The sequence below is a fragment of the Nerophis ophidion genome, linkage group LG29 (assembly GCF_033978795.1).
Source record: "Nerophis ophidion isolate RoL-2023_Sa linkage group LG29, RoL_Noph_v1.0, whole genome shotgun sequence".
NCBI lineage: Eukaryota > Metazoa > Chordata > Actinopteri > Syngnathiformes > Syngnathidae > Nerophis > Nerophis ophidion.
Window position 1 is genome coordinate 10,859,623 of NC_084639.1, and position 18,832 is coordinate 10,878,454.

General features: G+C 37.9%; 1 protein-coding gene across 6 annotated transcripts in view; it reads right to left on the bottom strand.

Moving 5' to 3' along the window:
- LOC133546053 (phospholipid-transporting ATPase IA-like) overlaps positions 1–18,832 on the bottom strand; it is a 441,030-nt gene that overhangs the window by 334,762 nt on the left and 87,436 nt on the right. For 5 of the 6 annotated variants that reach the window (XR_009804972.1, XM_061891880.1, XM_061891879.1 and 2 more), the window contains exons 3-4: positions 12,167–12,266; positions 1,410–1,508 (exon numbers count right to left, since the gene is read on the bottom strand). Coding sequence is in view for 4 of the 6 variants with exons in the window: in XM_061891880.1 (XP_061747864.1) it covers positions 1,410–1,508; positions 12,167–12,266 (199 nt within the window). In the remaining 2 variants the exon portion in view is untranslated. Of the gene's footprint in view, positions 1–1,409; positions 1,509–12,166; positions 12,267–18,832 lie in introns of those variants that run through there. The other variant, XM_061891882.1, reaches the window with a different exon arrangement.

Here is an 18,832-nt window from a genome sequence, read left to right on the forward strand (position 1 = left end):
GAAAAAGAAAAACTCTTCCAGTATATTTTTGGGAGAAAAAACAGTATAGCACTACTGTCCACTGAAGATGTGCATCAATTGCAGGGGCTAAGAGTGTCAAGGTCCGGGTGTGTAATACTTAAATAAAAACAGAATATAATGATTTGCAAATCCTTTTAGACTTATATTCAATTGAATAGACGGCAAAGACAAGATATTAAATGTTCGAACTGAAAAACTTAATTTGTTTTGCAAATAATCATTAACTTAGAATTTAATGGCAGCAACACATTGCAAAAGAGTTGGTACCGGATGGTTCTTTTCCTCTTTGTTCCGGAGGACACAACATCCACAGTTTCCAAATCAATTTGAAATGTGGACTCGTCAGACCAAAGATCACTTTTCATCAGTTTATCCGAGATGAGCTCGGGCCCAGCTTAGCAAGTTTCCGGGTGTTGTTGATGAATAGCTTTCGCTTTGCATAATACAGTTTTAACTTGCACTTACAGATGCGGCGACAAATGGTAGACAAATGGTTTTCTGAAGTGTTCCTGAGCCTATGTGGTGATATCCCTTACACACTGATGTCTCTTTTTGATGCAGTACCGCATGAGGGATCAAAGGTCCGTAATATCATCACTTACATGCAGTGATTTCTCCAGATTCTCTGAACCTTTTGATGACATTACGGACCGTAGATGGTGAAATCCCTAAATTCCTCGCAACGGTTCCTTGTGAAAAGTTGTTCTCAAACTGTTGGACAATTTTCTCACGCATTTGTTGACAGAGTGGTGACCCTCGCTCCATCCTTTGTGAATGACTGAGCATTTCATGGAAGCTGCTTTTATCCTCATTCACGGCACCCACCCGTTCCCAATGAGCCTGTTCACCTCTGGGATGCTCCAAATAAGTGTTTGATGAGCATTCCTCAACGTCCTCAGTCTTTTTTGCCACTTGTGCCAGATTTTTTGAAACATGTTGCAGGCATCAAATTCCAAATGAGCTAATATTTGCAAAAATCAACAACATTTTTCAGTTCAAACATTAAATATCTTGTCTCTGCAGTCTATTTGATTGAATTGCAAATCCTTGTATTCTGTTTTCAAATACCTTTTACAAAACATGCCAACTTCACTGGTTTTGGGTTTTGTACCTAAACAATGGCCCGCACGACATAGGTCACGTGACCATCACTTAGTTCCAAAAGAGTGAATTATTATTGGTCTCTAATTAAATTATCTGTTATTTTTGCCATTTTTTTTTTCTTACAAAACAAAGTGCATCCATTAAATATGACAACACAACTTAAATGTTGCGAATAAATTTGATAAAAATCTACCAATTCAGTGCAAGATGTAACTTGACGATACCTTTTTTAATTTTTTTATAATAGTGTACACGTATGCGCTGTGTATCTCGCTTAATCTTACCAGATCCTCAATGATCTCCTTGACAGCAGCTACCACAAGAATAAAAAGCAGCGGCACCAGCGTTGTCCAGCGACCGGTGGGAGACACATCTGGAATTTGCTGGAGAGAGAGTGAGAAAAAACAAACAGGTGAAACAAAATATACCACGACTGGGAAATTGTGGAAGGCAAAAAAAAAAGTGCATCTTGAGAAACCAAAATCAGTTAGGTGGAGTCTGAAATGGAAATTAAGTGTCTGTATTCAGTATCAGTGTCTATTAGCTGCTATTTAATCACCAAAAACAAATGCAAAAATCCATCCATGCATTTTCTACCACTTGTCTCTTTTTCAGGGTCGCTGGAGCCTATCTCAGCTGGATTCGGGCGGAAGGCGGTGTACACCCCGGACAAGTCGCCACCTCATCGCAGGGCCAACACAGACAGACAAACAACATTCAAACTCACATTCACACACTAGGGCCAATTTAGTGTTGCCAATCAAAATGAATCCACTTATTAGACACAAGCAATGCCTATAAAACACCACTAGGTGACAGCAACACTCTGAAAACACCTTCTTTTTTTCGTGTTATATGGCAGGGCACTAAACGTTAAAGGGGAACATTATCACCAGACCTATGTAAGCGTCAATATATACCTTGATGTTGCAGAAAAAAGACCATATATTTTTTTAACTGATTTCCGAACTCTAAATGGGTGAATTTTGGCGAATTAAACGCCTTTCTGTTTATGGCTCTCAGAGCGACATGACGCTGCCTAGGTAAGAAAGGCGCCATATTCATTTTTTCAAACATACAAACACCGGGTCTCAGCTATGTTATTTTCTGTTTTTTCGACTATTTTCTGGAACCTTGGAGACATCATGCCTCGTCGGTGTGTTGTCGGAGGGTGTAACAACACTAACAGGGAAGGATTCAAGTTGCACCACTGGCCCGAAGATGCGAAAGTGTCTGACGCCAGACCCCCATTGAATGTGCCCGAGTGTCTGCACATTTTACCGGCGATGAGAGACATGGCACAGAGATGTATGGATAACCTGCAGATGCATTTGGAACGATAAAGTCAACGAAATCACTTGTGTGCTAATCAAACATATTTGGTTGCGGCGTGACTGCCAGCTAATCAATGCTAACATGCTATTTAGGCTAGCTATATGTACATTTGAAACTATATTAGTTTCCTTCCACCCACATTTAATGTGAAAAAAACACTTACCAATCAACGGATTTAAGTTGCTCCAGTGTCACAAGATGCGAAAGTCCTGATCGTTTGGTCCGCACATTTTACCGGCGATGCTAACGCAGCTAATCGGCCATGCTATGGCTATGAATAGCGTCAATAGCTATTCGCTCAATAGTTTTAGTTCCTTCTTCAATACTTTCATACTCCAACCATCCGTTTCAATACATGCATAATCTGTTGAATCGCTTAAGCCGCTGAAATCCGAGTCTGAATCCGAGCTAATGTCGCTATATCTTGCTGTGCTATTTGCCATTGTTTGTTTACATTGGCAGCACTGTATGACATCACACTAGGAAAATAAACAGTGGCTTCGAGAGAGCGAAAATCAAGCACTTTAAAGCTTTTTTTAAGGATATTCCGGGACGGGTAAAATTTTGAAAAAAACTTCTACTAATAAAATAAGCCACTGAGAACTGATTTTTTTGGTTTTAACCCTTTTGAAATTGTGATAATGTTCCCCTTTAAAGGTGCATTACCGCCACCTACTGTATTGGAGTGCAAACCAGAGGTCCCCACTTCTTCGTCCCTCACATACTGCATTTTTCGGATTATAAATCACTCCGGAGTATAAATCGCACCGGCCGAAAATGCATCGTAAAGAAGGAAAAAAACATATAAGTCGCACTGGAGTATTAGTCGCATTTTTTGGGGAATTTTTTTGGGGATAAAACTCAACACCAAAAATAGACATTTGAAAGGCAATTTATAATAAATAAAGAATAGTGAACAACAGGCTGAATAAGTGTAGGTTATATGACGCATAAATAACCAACTGAGAAGGTGCCTGGTATGTTAACGTAACATATTATGGTAAGAGTCATTCAAATAACTATAACATATAGAACAGGGGTAGGGAAACTATGGCTCGCGAGCCAGATGTGGCTCTTTTGATGACTGCATCTGGCTCTCGGATAAATCTGAGCTGACACTACTTAACACAATAAGTAATGAATAATTCCACTTGTAATCACAGTGTTAAAAATAACGTTAAAAATATAAAAATGAACATGCATTTGAATCCATCCATCCTTTTTCTACCGCACCTGTTCAAGAAGTTGCCTTAAGGGTAAGAAATAATTGATTTATTATTGGTTAGTGTAGGGCTAGCCCTCTTGGGGGTTCTTCAACAAGGCTCAGGTGGGCCATTTACACACCTGTCGCTGATTTCAAGGCCGGTCCTGGCAACACCCCGCTTCGCTGCAGACCCGCTAGCCACGCCCCCTCCTAAGTTAACTTCAGAATAACAACGTTATTGCAAAGAATAAGAGACCTATTATACTCTAGAAATGTTGGTCTTAATTAAAAATGCACACTTTTAGTTGTGTTCAGTGTTAAAAATGTATTATATGGCTCTTACGTAAATACATTTTAAAATATTTGGCTTCTTGGCTCTCTCAGCCAAAAAGGTTCCCGACCCCTGATATAGAACATGCTATACGTTTACCAAACAATCTGTCACTCCTAATCCCATGAAATCTTATACGTCTAGTCTCTCACGTGAATGAGCTAAATCATATTATTTGATATTTTATGGTAACGTGTTAATAATTTCACACATGAGTCACTCCTGAGTATAAGTCACAACCCTGACCAAACTATGAAAAAAACAGCGATTTATAGTCCGAAAAATACGGTTCATATATATACCGTATACCTTCCCATACTATCATATTCAATACCATAAACCTGCCTCTTCTAAAAACTTCCCTAAAATGTTCTGATTGCTGCTCCGTACCCCTTTGAGAGTAACCTTCTTTTGTCCATGTCTTTTAACTTCCTCTCTTATTTCCCACAATGAATGGATGCATGTCTCACTGACTAGATCTCATTGCAGCTGTCACATAATCCTGTTGGGTGTTTACTTATAAGGTGCAATGTCTTATTCAGTCTGGTGTGTCCTAATCGATTCCTTCCACTTTTGTGCTCCCCCTTACAGTTCTTCCCGCCCCCGCTGTATTTTGTATTGCATATATGTAAATGTCTTCCTGTTGTACTCATGTCCCAATGTGATTGCCACTCTTTCAAAATACTTCCTTTAATTAATGATTTTGCCTCTGTCTTACTGACAGGTAACTCTTTGAGCTGCTCTACCGTTACTATCTTGCCATCTTATCTACCAATTCATTGCCCTTTATGCCTGCGTGAGCCAGAGCCCATAGAAATCGGTTATGGGTTATACTTGTGTAGCGCTTTTCTACCTTCAAGGTACTCAAAGCGCTTTGACACTTTTTCCATATCCACCCATTCACACACTGATGGCAGGAGCTGCCATGCAAGGCCCTAACCACGACCCATCAGGAGAAAAGGTCAAGAGTCTTGCTCAAGGACACAATGGACGTGACGAGGTTGGTACATTAGAAGGTGGGGATCGAACTAGGAACTCTCAGTTTGCTGGCACGGCCACTTTCCCAACCCCGCCACGCCGAAAGCTTAAGATAGTATTCGCCCTCTCAAGCCTGAACAGTATTTTATACATTTATATTCCATCAAAATGACATGGAAATGTCAAGTATTTTTAAGAAAGAGTAATTATACCTAATAAGTTCTACTATACAGGCAAACTTTTTTGAGCACCTCAGAGTTTGTGACTTACAGTGGGGTCTGGATGAATTTTTTTCCTCATTCCTGTGACAATCCTGCGTGTGACTGAAGCATTAAAAGGGGAACTTCACTTTTTGGGGGAATTTTGTCTATCATTCACAATCCTTATGTAACAGAAGTATACATGTTTATTTTTTGTTATGCATTCCAGAGGTAAAGCAACATGAAAAACTAAAAAATAGTAATAAATAATACAAACCCCAAAACCAGTGAAGTTGGCACGTTGTGTAAATTGTAAATAAAAACAGAATACAATAATTTGCTAATCCTTTCTAATCTATATTGTATTGAATAGACTGCAAAGACAAGATACTTAACGTTCGAACTGGAATAGAGTCACCAGTTTGTGAACAAATACATGAGCAAATTGTCAAACTGTTTAAGAACAACATTTCCCAACGAACTATTGCAAGGAATTTAGGGATTTCACCATCTACCATCCGTAATATCATCAAAGGTTTCAAAGAATCTGGAGAAATCACTGCACGTAAGCGGCTAAGCCCATGATCTTCCATCCCTCAGGCGGTACTGCATCAAAAAGCGACATCAGTGTATAAAGGATATCACCACATGGGCTCAGGAACACTTCAAAAAACCACTATCAGTAACTACAGTTGCTCGCTAAATATGCAACTGCAAGTTAAAACTCTACTATGCAAAGCGAAAGCCATTTATCAACAACACCCAGAAACGCCGCCGGCTTCGCTGGGCCCGAACTCATCTAAATGGACTGTTGCAAAGTGTAAAAGTGTTCTGTGGACTGACGAGTCCACATTTCAAATTGTTTTTATTTACACAACATGTCAACTTCACTGGTTTTGGGTTTTGTACATAGTGCTCAATTATATGTATAAATTGAAGATAAAATGCAACAACAAAAACTCTAACATCCGTGTTGCACGCAACGAAAAAACAAGACACAGAATTAGCGATGCTCAAATCCTTAGCAAATAACAAAAACACAAAAGAACAAAGTCTGGTTTTGGAGGAGTTTTTAAACATCAGCAGAAACTTGAAAATAATGTAATAGTGTTTTTAGCTTCTCCACAACCCTGAGAGGTACAAGCGGTAGAGAATGGATGGATGTTCTTAGCTCAACATTTTAGAAGACCTTTGTTAAAATGAAATCCGGGGACACCAAGAGCAGGATGCCGTGTCAGTATCGCCACTGCAGCAAAACACTTCTTAAGCAAAGTAGATGTGACTATACAACCACTTCATTATTTCTGCCAGCTTTTCGAACCTGTTTTTGTTCATGCCGTTCCAACTAGGAACATGTCTACCGGACTGTCTCCAAAAAAATTTGAATATTGTGATAAAGTCCTTTATTTTCGAAACATGAAAATGTCATATATTCTGGATTCATTACACATCAACTGAAATATTGCAAGCCTTTTATTATTTTAATATTGCTGATTATGGCATACAGCTTAAGAAAACTCCAAAATCCTATCTCAAAAATTTTGAATATTTCCTCAGACCAAGTAAAAAAGCTGTATGCCATAATCAGCAATATTAAAACAATAAAAGGCTTGCAATATTTCAGTTGATGTGTAATGAATCCAGAATGTATGACATTTTAATGTATTTAGTTGCATTACAGAAAATAAAGGACTTTATCACAATATTCTAATTTTCTGAGACAGTCCTGTGTTTGAACAAAAGTTTATTTTTTGGAAGAAATGTCATCTCCATCGCTTTCAAGTGCATCCATCTCTCTCGCGTTGTTGATTTGAGAGAATCACCTCAATTGCAACTCGCCACTCTGCGGTGGTGAACGAGCGTTGCCCCGGGCGACGCTAAGGCTGGAATCAAACGCAGTGACGGGCGAGCTAATTGGAATGTCGCGAGGCTAGAATTGTACCAAACGACACTACAAGCTGCACGGCAAAAGTAACTTGCTACCTTAAACCTACATTTAACAGCATTTCTATCTATGTTCACTTGATATCTATATTCTATCTATGATACCCGCATGTAAAATATCAATGTTAATAGAATAGAATAGAATTTGGGTATCAATACGATACCGAGTCGTTACAGGATCATACACTGGTCACATTCAAAGTCCTCATGTCATTTCCTGAGTTTATTAAAGGCCTACTGAAACCCACTACTACCGACCACGCAGTCTGATAGTTTATATATCAATGATGAAATATTAACATTGCAACACATGCCAATACGGCCTTTTTAGTTTACTAAATTGCAATTTTAAATTTCCCGCGGAGTTTCTTGTTAAAAACGTCGCGGAATGATGACACGTGTGTGTGAGGTCTCGGGTTGTTGCGGACATAGTAGCAGAGTACCACACATGGCTAAAAGTCGTCTCTTTTCATCTCATAATTACACAGTAATTTGGACATCTGTCTTGCTGAATCTTTTGCAATTTGTTCAATTAATAATGGAGACTATAAAGAATAATGCTGTTGGTGGAAAGCGTTGGATTGCAGCTGCCTTTAACACCGAAACATAGCCGGTGTTTCATTGTTTGTTGTGAAGCTTTAACACAGAGCAATCAAGCGAACATGTTTCTCTACGTCAACCAGCAAGTTTTTGGATGGGAAAATTGTGGTATTACGTCGGCTCTTACCGGAGACTTCAGTGGATTATGCTACCTCCTCCTGCAGCTCAAAAAGGCAGCTATGATCTTGGCTCCTCGGATTCTCTTGAAGACACTGGCGTTCACCGCAGCCATCCGACTTTCTGGTATGACTTTACAATCTCACTAAAACGCTATTAAAACAATAAGCAGATAAGGGATCTTCCAGAATTATCCTAGTAAATGTGTCTAATTACATCTGAAACGGTCCCACTGCTGCCGCCTGGAGCCGTCACCTTTTCTTTTCTATTAATTTTTTTTTTTTTGTGTGCTTCACTCTAACTTTTCTCATCCACAAATCTTTCATCCTCGCTCAAATTAATGGGGAAATTGTCACTTTCTCGGTCTGAATAGCTCTTGCTGCTGGTGGTTATGATTATAAACAATGTGAGGATGTGAGGAGCCCTACAACCCGTGACGTCACGCGCACATCATCTGCTTACTTCCGGTAAAGGCAAGGCTTTTTTATTAGCGACCAAAAGTTGCGAACTTTATCGTCGATGTTCTCTACTAAATGCTTTCAGGAAAAAATATGGCAATATCTCGAAATGATCAAGTATGACACATAGAATGGACCTGCTATCCCCGTTTGAATAAGAAAATCTCATTTCAGTAGGCCTTTAACATAATATACATCTTTAAAAAACGCAAAAAAAAATTTCTGATGCTCAAAAATAGCAATGTGATCAGAGTATCGACGAGATACGGTCCTGTACTTGGTATCATTACAGTGGATGTTAGGTATCGATCCACCAATGGCGTTTGTTTACATTGTGACGCCAGTGAGTTACGGTGTGTAGTGAAGCATGTTTAGCTATTCCTCGTCCTGCAGGGATGATACTTGGAAGAAACTTACTTTATTTATCGACACGAAAGCTAGAATTAGCGATTTAGAAGTAGCTACAACACTGCCGACTGCGACAGGACTTTAGCCGCCACCTAGCTAGCCATGTCTTAAAGCACCTCTTCCTGAGGGCGTTTCAGTGTTATAACTTCACCTTTATCTTTAGATTTTAAGCCAAAATGCGTCCGTTCTTCCATTTCTGTCTACACACTGTGTCTGCTTGTGAGTACTCTGTGATTGTGCGCTGCCGAACATGCTCATCTCCTCGTAAAACCAACAATGACACGAAGTGACGACGACAGGGGTGTTTGGGACCAATACTTTTCAGAGGCGGTATAGTACCGAATATGATTCATTAGTATTGCGGTACTATACCGTACAACCCTACCTGTTACTGCCAATCACTAGTCAAACCGACCCGATTGCCGGCAAGAATACTGTTTTTTATGGAGAACAAAATCCGGGGGGAAACTGGATCGATTTCCTGGCAAAAACGGGACGTTAGACACATATGCTTCACACGCTCCTCGTACTGGAGTTTGTGTCACCCTGTGGGTGGAGGCGGGACAGCGAAGACAGAATGTGCAGAGACCTTGGCGTCGACACGTTATTGTCTCAAATACTCCGTTATCATTTGTAGTAGCCCTGGTACAAACAAATGCACACAGTAGAGTCGGGGGTTTCCACTTCTTGTAATCAAATTCAAGCCGAGCGAGGCACAGCAGGAGCGAGGGATGCTTTTGTTCAAGGTTGCAACATCGAGCTGGCCGCTAATGAAGATTCACCGACTGCTTTTCAAAACAGCGACTTCAAGGTTACGACGAAGAGAGGCCTCTCCCTTCATGTGAGCTGGGGGAAAATAAAGGAGTGGAATAGAAGCGAGCTTTAGTCCCAAATGGGACATGGCTTTTTGCTTCTTTGACACTGGAGAAGAAGCATCAATGGCTCCCCCAATATTCCATCAATCAATCAATCAATCAATGTTTACTTATATAGCCCTAAATCACTAGTGTCTCAAAGGGCTGCACAAACCACCACAACATCCTCGGTAGGCCCACATAAGGGCAAGGAAAACTCACACCCAGTGGGACATCGGTGACAATAATGACCCAGTGGGACGTCGGTGACAATGACTATGAGAACCTTAGAGAGGAGGAAAGCAATGGATGTCGAGCGGGTCTAACATGATACTGTGAAAGTTCAATCCACAATGGATCCAACACAGTCGCGAGAGTCCAGTCCAAAGCGGATCCAACACAGCAGCGAGAGTCCCGTTCACAGTGGAGCCGGCAGGAAACCATCCCAAGCGGAGGCGGATCAGCAGCGCAGAGATGTCCCCAGCCGATACACAGGCAAGCAGTACATGGCCACCGGATCGGACCGGACCCCCTCCACAAGGGAGAGTGGGACATAGAAGAAAAAGAAAAGAAACGGCAGATCAACTGGTCTAAAAAGGGAGTCTATTTAAAGGCTAGAGTATACAAATGAGTTTTAAGGTGAGACTTAAATGCTTCTACTGAGGTGGCATCTCGAACTGTTAGTATACATAGACCAGTGGTTCTCAAGCTTTTTTCAGTGATGTAACCCCTGAGAGCATTTTTTTTAATTCAAGTACCCCCTAATCAGAGCAAAGCATTTTTGTTTGAAAAAAAGAGATAAAGAAGTAAAATACAGCACTATGTCATCAGTTTCTGATTTTTTAACTTGTATAACAGTGCAAAATATTGCTCATTTGTAGTGGTCTTTCTTGAACTATTTGGAAAAAAAAGATATAAAAATAACTAAAAACTTGTTGAAAAATAAACAAGTGATTCAATTATAAATGAAGATTTCTACACATAGAAGTAATCATCAACTTAAAGTGCCCTCTTTGGGGATTGTAATAGAGATCCATCTGGTTTCATCAACCTAATTCTAAACATTTCTTCACAAAAAAAGAAATATTTAACATCAATATTTATGCAACATGTCCACAAAAAATCTAACTATCAACACTGAACATTCCATTGTTGCATTTATTTTCACAGTTTATGAACTTACATTCATATTTTGTTGAAGTATTATCCAATAAATATATTTATACAGTATTTGTGAATCGCTGCTATTTTTTAGAATATTTTTAATAAATCTTACCTGTCCCTTGGCATATCTTCACGTACCCCCAGGGGTCCGCGTACTCTCAATAAGAGGACTACTTTTCTACAACATATCATCGCGCACGCTTTTACATCACACAACCATAGTGTCAGCTTTGTATCATGTTGTGTGAGACTTGTGCAGAACAATATTAGCGGCTGCAAGACGTACTTGGTCAACAACCATACAGGCCACACTGAGGGTGGCCGTATAAACAACTTTAACACTGTTACAAATATGCGCCACACTTTGAACCCACACCAAACAAGAATGACAAACATTTTGGGAGAACATCCGTACCCTAACACAACTTAAAAACAAGAGAACAAATACCCAGAACACCTTGCAGCCGTAACTCTCCTGGGCCGGGCTACATACACCACCTCAACCGACGCAAGTAGGGAGGGTTGGTGGTAGCGGGGGTGTGTATATTGTAGCCCGGAAGAGTTAGGGCTGCATGGGATTCTGGGTATTTTTTCTGTTCGTTTATGTTGTATTACGGTGCGGATGTTCTCCTGAAATGTGTTTGTCATTCTTGTTTGGTGTGGGTTCACAGTCTGGCACATATTTGTAACAGTGTTAAAGTTTTTTTTACGGCCACCCTCAGTGTGACCTCTGTAGGTGTTGACCAAATATGTCTTGCACTATCACACGTGCGTACTGCACAGCCATTTGCAACATACAACTGGGCTTGCACGCTGTCTATACAGGATGTAGAGGGCGCTAAAGGCAGCGCCATTATGGCATCCCCTGAATACTGTTGAATGGGTAAAAATTGGCAGGGAATTCGAGAAAATGGATGCCCTGAAATTCAGGGAACGGTGTCAAGCGCCGTTTATATTAAACTCGCGGGCCGCACCAACATTAAATTGTCATATTAAAGTGCGGGCCGCAAAATAACGTCTCGCAGGCTGCAATTGGCCCGCGGGCCGTATGTTTGAGACCCATGGTATACATAGACCGAAGGACAGGTACAGGAACACATGCAACACTGCGTCTAATATGATATCAAGTTTGTTGGGCCAGTAGGCAAAATTAGTTTTCTTTTAAGAGAGCATAATATTACATGTATTATTCATAACTAAACTAGCACAACCTTTGTGTGTGTGTGTGTGTGTGTGTGTGTGTATCTTTATGAGCGTATACGGTACAAAATGAGAGACGTGACCTTTGGAAACCATGTCTAGGTCAACGTCAACAGCCCGCCGCTTGCATACTAATGGAAGGCAGGACCCAACTGAGTCTCCGGGCCACAGATTTGTGAGGAGTGACAGCTTGTGCATCTTGTAACGCATTCGAGTTCTACACAGTGTTACCTGGTGGGAATGCTTACCTGCAAGAGTGCAATGAAGAGGAAAAAGGCGTTGGCCGCCCTCCTGAACTGCGAGTAGAGGAACCTCGGGAGGAAGGTGATGACGTTGTACTTGGCCGTGCTGGAGAGAGAGAAGGAGGCAGCACGGTTCAATAATGAACAGCTCTGATATCATGCTTATTGCACAATATTTACTACGATATCATTCTTATAGCACAATATTTACTCTAATATCATTCGTATTTCACAATATATACTCCAATATTCTTATTGCACAGTAGTTACTCTGATATCATTGCTATTTTTCAATAGTTACTCTGATATCTTTCTAATTGCACAATATTTACTCTGATATCATTCTTAGTGCACAATAATTACTTTGATATCATTCTTATTGCACAATATATACTCATTCATATTGTACAATATTTACTCCGATATCATTCTTATTGTACAATATTTACTCTGATATCATTCTTAGTGCACAATAATTACTTTGATATAATTCTTATTGCACAATATTTACTCTGATATCATTCTTAGTGCACAATATTTACTCTGATATCATTCTTAGTGCACAATATTTATTCTGATATTCTTAGTGCACAATAATTACTTTGATATCATTCTTATTGCACAATATATACTCATTCATATTGCACAATATTTACTACGATATCATTCTTATTGCACAATATTTACTCTAATTGCATGCGTATTTCACAATATATACTCCAATATTCTTATTGCACAGTAGTTACTCTGATATCATTGCTATTTTTCAATAGTTACTCTGATATCTTTCTAATTGCACAATATTTACTCCGATATCATTCTTAGTGCACAATATTTACTCTGATATCATTCTTAGTGCACAATAATTACTTTGATATCATTCTTATTGTGCAATATTTACTCTGATATCATTCTTAGTGCAAATATTTACTCTGATATCATTCTTAGTGCACAATAATTACTTTGATATCATTCTTATTGCACAATATATACTCATTCATATTGTACAATATTTACTCCGATATCATTCTTATTGTACAATATTTACTCTGATATACGTCTTATTGCACAACTTTTACTCCATTATCATTCTTATTGTACAATATTTACTACGATATTAATCTTATTGCACAATATTTACTCTAATATCATTCGTATTTCACAATATATACTCCAATATTCTTATTGCACAGTAGTTACTCTGATATCATTGCTATTTTTCAAAAGTTACTCTGATATCTTTCTAATTTCCCAAATATTTACTCTGATATTCTTAGTGCACAATATTTACCCTGATATCAGTCTTATTGCACAACTTTTACTCCATTTATATTCTTATTGTACAATACTTACTCAGCTATTCATATTGTACAATATTTACTCTGATACCATTCTTATTGTACAACATTTACTGCGATATCTTTTTTATTGTACAATTTACGCTGATATAATTTGTATTGTAAAATACTCACTCCAATACCATCCTTATTGTACAATATTTACACGGATATCAGTCTTATAACACAACGTTTACTCCATTATCATTCTTATTGTACAATATTTACTCTGATATCATTGTTATTGTACAATATCTGCTACGATATTCATATTGTACAATATTTACTCTGAAACCATTCTTATTGTACAATTACTGCGATATCATTTTTATTGTACAATTTACGCTGATATAATTTGTATTGTAAAATACTCACTCCGATATCATTCTTGTTGTACAATATTTACTCTGATATCATTCTTATTGTACAATATTTACTCTGATATCATTCTTAGTGCACAATATTTACTCTGATATCATTCATAGTGCACAATAATTACTCATTCATATTGTACAATATTTACTCCGATATCATTCTTATTGTACAATATTTACTCTGATATCATTCTTAGTGCACAATATTTACTCTGATATCATTCTTAGTGCACAATAATTACTTTGATATCATTCTTATTGCACAATATATACTCATTCATATTGTACAATATTTACCCCGATATCACTCTTATTGTACAATATTTACTCAATTATCATTGTTATTGTACAATATTTACTCCGATATTCATATTGTACAATATTTACTCTGATACCATTCTTATTGTACAATATTTTCTCTGATATTCTTAGTGCACAATATTTACTCTGATATCATTCTTAGTGCACAATAATTACTTTGATATCATTCTTATTGCACAATATTTACTCCGATATTCATATTGTACAATATTTACTCTGATACCATTCTTATTGTACAACATTTATTGCGATATCCATTTCATTGTACAATTTACGCTGATATAATTTGTATTGTAAAATACTCACTCCGATATCATTTTTATTGTACAATATTTACTATATACAAAAGGGCAAGGCAAGTTTATTTATAGAGCACAATTAGTATGCAATGCAATTCCTAGTGCTTTACTGATGCGTACAATTACATTGCATACAATAAAATCATGAATACAACTGAAAATAATCATGGATCAATTCAATTAACATCAACAAATGATAAAATACTTATGGCCCTCAATCATGATTAAAAATGTTTATCAATTGAGAAAATGTGCAGTAGAAAGTATCAGCGTCACCGTGGCAACACTAAACAGTAAGTAGACACCACAGAAGTCAACATGAGTGGGATTGTGGAACCACTCAAAAGTAATAAAGCCAGAGTGTCTTGGCCAAAATCCAATTTTCATCAGGCGTCACAAAGTGTGCCTAAATCAACATTTCCTAAACGAGGAACTCTTTTGCTAAGCACATTTCATTTTTGTGTTTGCTGGCCAGCTCTTTTAAAAAATGCATTTTCATCATCTCTCCCGGGCACTAAATGTTTTTTTTGGATCAATTACTTTGATTGGTTCTTCATTCCTATGAGTGCCTTTTGGGCACTTTTAGTAACAAGCTTTCTTTTGCGGCACTCGCTGAGGACGACCAGGCAGTGTTCTTCTTTTTTACCACATCATTCATGCTAAAGAAAACAGGAGAAATAGAGGAATACAGAGGGCCTGATCTAATAAAGGGTTGCATGTATTAAAATGTGCACTTTAGAAATAAATCAGTCTCGTTTTAGGATGAACTGCACAGTACCGAGACAGAACTTTTAAAGATTTTAAACAACATCAGGTGGAATTTACATAATAAAAGTGTTGGTTCTGATGGATCTCTGAGCCACTTTTTACACAGCAGACCGGGGATCAGCAACCCGCGGCTTTACGCCGCCCTTGCACCTCTTTCAGAGATTTGTGAAAATGGAAAAAGATGAAGAAGAAAAAAATGTTTTTGTTTTAAAATGGTTTCTGTAGGACAAAGATGACACAAACCTTCCTAATTGTTAGAAATCCCACTATTTATACTAAACATGCTTCACTGATGAGAGTATTTGGCCATCCTTGAACTCATCGTAGTTTGTTTACATGTACAACTTTCTCCAATGCTGCCACAGAAAGACGTGTTTTATGTCACTCCTTTGCCACATTTTTTCCACCAAACGTTATAAGCTGTGCGTGAATGCACAAAGGTAAGCTTTGTTGATTTACTGGAGTAGTATGCTCCTGATATGCCTGACCAAATATCAGGCATATTTGGTCAATAAATAACTGCAAGCTAATCGATGCTAACATGCTATTTGGCCTAGCAGTATGTACATATTTATCAATATGCCTCGTTTGTAGGTATATTTGAGCTAATTTAGTTTCCTTTACTTGTATCCTCTGTGTATATTTCCGTCTCATGACACATTATCTGTATGTAATATTGGCTGCATTGCTCATAGTTGTTTGTATGCCATGTTGTTCCAGACCACAGCAAACATTACCCAGCTTGCAAAGATTCTAATGAATCCATTAGAAGAAGACAGCCTGCCGTTTCCTTAAACTTGGACACACACATCTATACCTTTGGCCATTCTAAGACAGTAGTTTCCAGAAGTTATCTCATCCTGTGATAAGCCTCCATGTTACTAATGATTTCTAATGTTGCAAAAATGTCTGTCAACGAAGATTTGTGTCAGCCTTTGATAGTAGGCGAATATAGCTAATATAGACACTTACATCATGTGTTGCCTTCATTACAACAGTTATATAATGCTTTTATTATTTTTGTGGCTCCAGACAGATTTTTTTTTTCCATATTTTTGGTCCAATATGGCTCTTTCAAAATTTTGGGTTGCTGACCCCTGCAGTAAACCCTCACATGTTGTTAAATAAACCTAAACACCTGGCGGGCAGTCTTGTTCTGTTGTTAACTCCTTCTGCTCTTATCTCACAGACATATGTTTTCATGTAAGTGTGGATACATGTTGCTCAGGAACCAATGAAATAAGATGTGGGGTTCCTCAAAGCTCAATTCTAGGTCCCATTAATTTCATCGTTTTATGCTGCCTCGCAGGGACGTCATTAGGGGACACAACATCAGTTTCCACAGAGACGCTTATGACACACAGGTGTCCACAGGTGTCTCTTGATGACACAGGGTCAGTAGCTGACAATATGACCTGGTCCCTACACACCGGAGTGCTAGTAAAAAGAGCTCAGCAGCGCTTGCACTTTTTTTTGTCGGATGAAAAGAGCACAGCTCCCTCCCCCCATTCTCACCCCATTCTACAGAGGCACTGACCAACTGCATCTCTGTCTAGACTGGAGCCTGCAATGCCTCAGACTGGCAGTCTCTGCAGAGAGTGGTGAGGACGGCGCAAAAGATCATCACGACTCCTCTTCCTCCTATCCAGGAGATCGCAAAAAGCCGCTGCCTGACCAGGGCTCAGAAAATCTGCAGTGACTCCTCCCACCCCTACCAAGGACTGTTTTCACTGCTGGACTCTACAAAGAGGTTCCATAGTCTCCGAAGCAGAAGCTCCAGCTTCTGTAACAGTTTCTTCCCTCAAACTTGCTGGACTTCAAAGACAATATAACATACATCCATAAACCTGGATGCATATGCAAAAGTGCACAATATTGCTTTTTTATCCTGCACTACCATGAGCTAATGCAACTAAATGTTTTTCTTATCTGTACTGTAAAGTTCAAATTTGAATGACAATAAAAAGTAAGTTTAAGTCTAAATCTACGTCTAAGTCTAAATAAAACTACAAACCCCAAAATCAGTGAAGTTGGCACGTTGTGTAAATGGTAAATAAAAACAGAATAAAATGATTTGCAAATCATTTTCAACCAATATTCCAATTCAATAGACAGCAAAGACAAGATAATGTTCAAACTGGTAAACGTTGTTATTTTTTGCAAATATTAGCTCATTTGGAATTTGATGTCTGCAACATGTTTCCAAAAAGCTGGCACAAGTGGCAAAAAAGACTGACAAAGTTGAGGAATGCTCATCAAACACTTATTTGGAACATCCCACGGGTGAACAGGGTAATTGGGAACAGGTGGGTTCCATGATTGGGTATAAAAGCAGCTCCCATGAATTGCTCAGTCATTCACAAACAAGGACTTTCCCCATTTTCGCATTTGCGTCACATGAACTCTGTTTAAATGGGCTCAGAGAAGTTAACAGGAGTCGCCAATTATAATTGCTCAAATTAAGTTAAGAAGCCATTCCATGAGGCTAATTTGATTTAATTGTAACTTTTCTACATCACCAAAAATTATAATGTATGTTGCTCTTTGTATTGTTTTGACCGAGTAGATTTGGTCACATTTTCAGTAGACCCATAATAAATTCATAAAAGAAGCAAACTTCATGAATGTTTTTTTGCAACCGAGTAGTATGTGCAACAATCACAAACAATAAGAGTTGTAGAAATTATTGGAAACTCAAGACAGCCTTGACATTATGTCCTTCACAAGTGTATTTAAACAACTGTGTGTGTGTGAGTGTATATATATATATATATATATATATATATATATATATATATATATATATACATATATATATATATACATGTACATATATATATATATACATACACACACACACAATATATATATACACAATATATATATATATACACACACAATATATATATATATATATATATATATATATATATGTATATATATATATATAGACACACACAAAATATATATATATGTATATACAAACACACAATATACACACACACACACACACACACTCGTATTTGTTACTTTCTTGAGACCTCTGAAAAATACCTCTCTCTGACCACCCTTTCTAGATATACAATGTGTATTTACAACATTAATAATATATACATACTATGCAAGAATAATAAAAGCTTGTTGTTAAAAAATGAGTTGGAATTTCACAAGAAAAAGGTCACAATTTCACAAGAAAAACTTGGAATTTTGGCAGTATTTTAGTAAAAGTCGTCATTTTACTCAACGCAAGTCAACATTTTTCGAGAAAAACTGAATATTTGTGCAATATTATGATAAAGGTTGGAATTTTACTAAATAGCACTCGCAATTTTACAAGAAAAGCTTAACATTTTGGTAATTTTATTAAAAGAGTTGTAATTTTACTCGACAAAAGTCAGTTTTATGAAAGAACTTTAAAATGTTGGCAACATTATAATATTAATAAGAATTTTGCTTGTGACAAAAGTCATCATTTTACTCAATAAATGTCACCATTTTGCAAGAACAACAAAAAACTTTGCAACTTTGCGATAAAAGTCAGGATTTTATATGGCAAATGTCACCATTTTACAT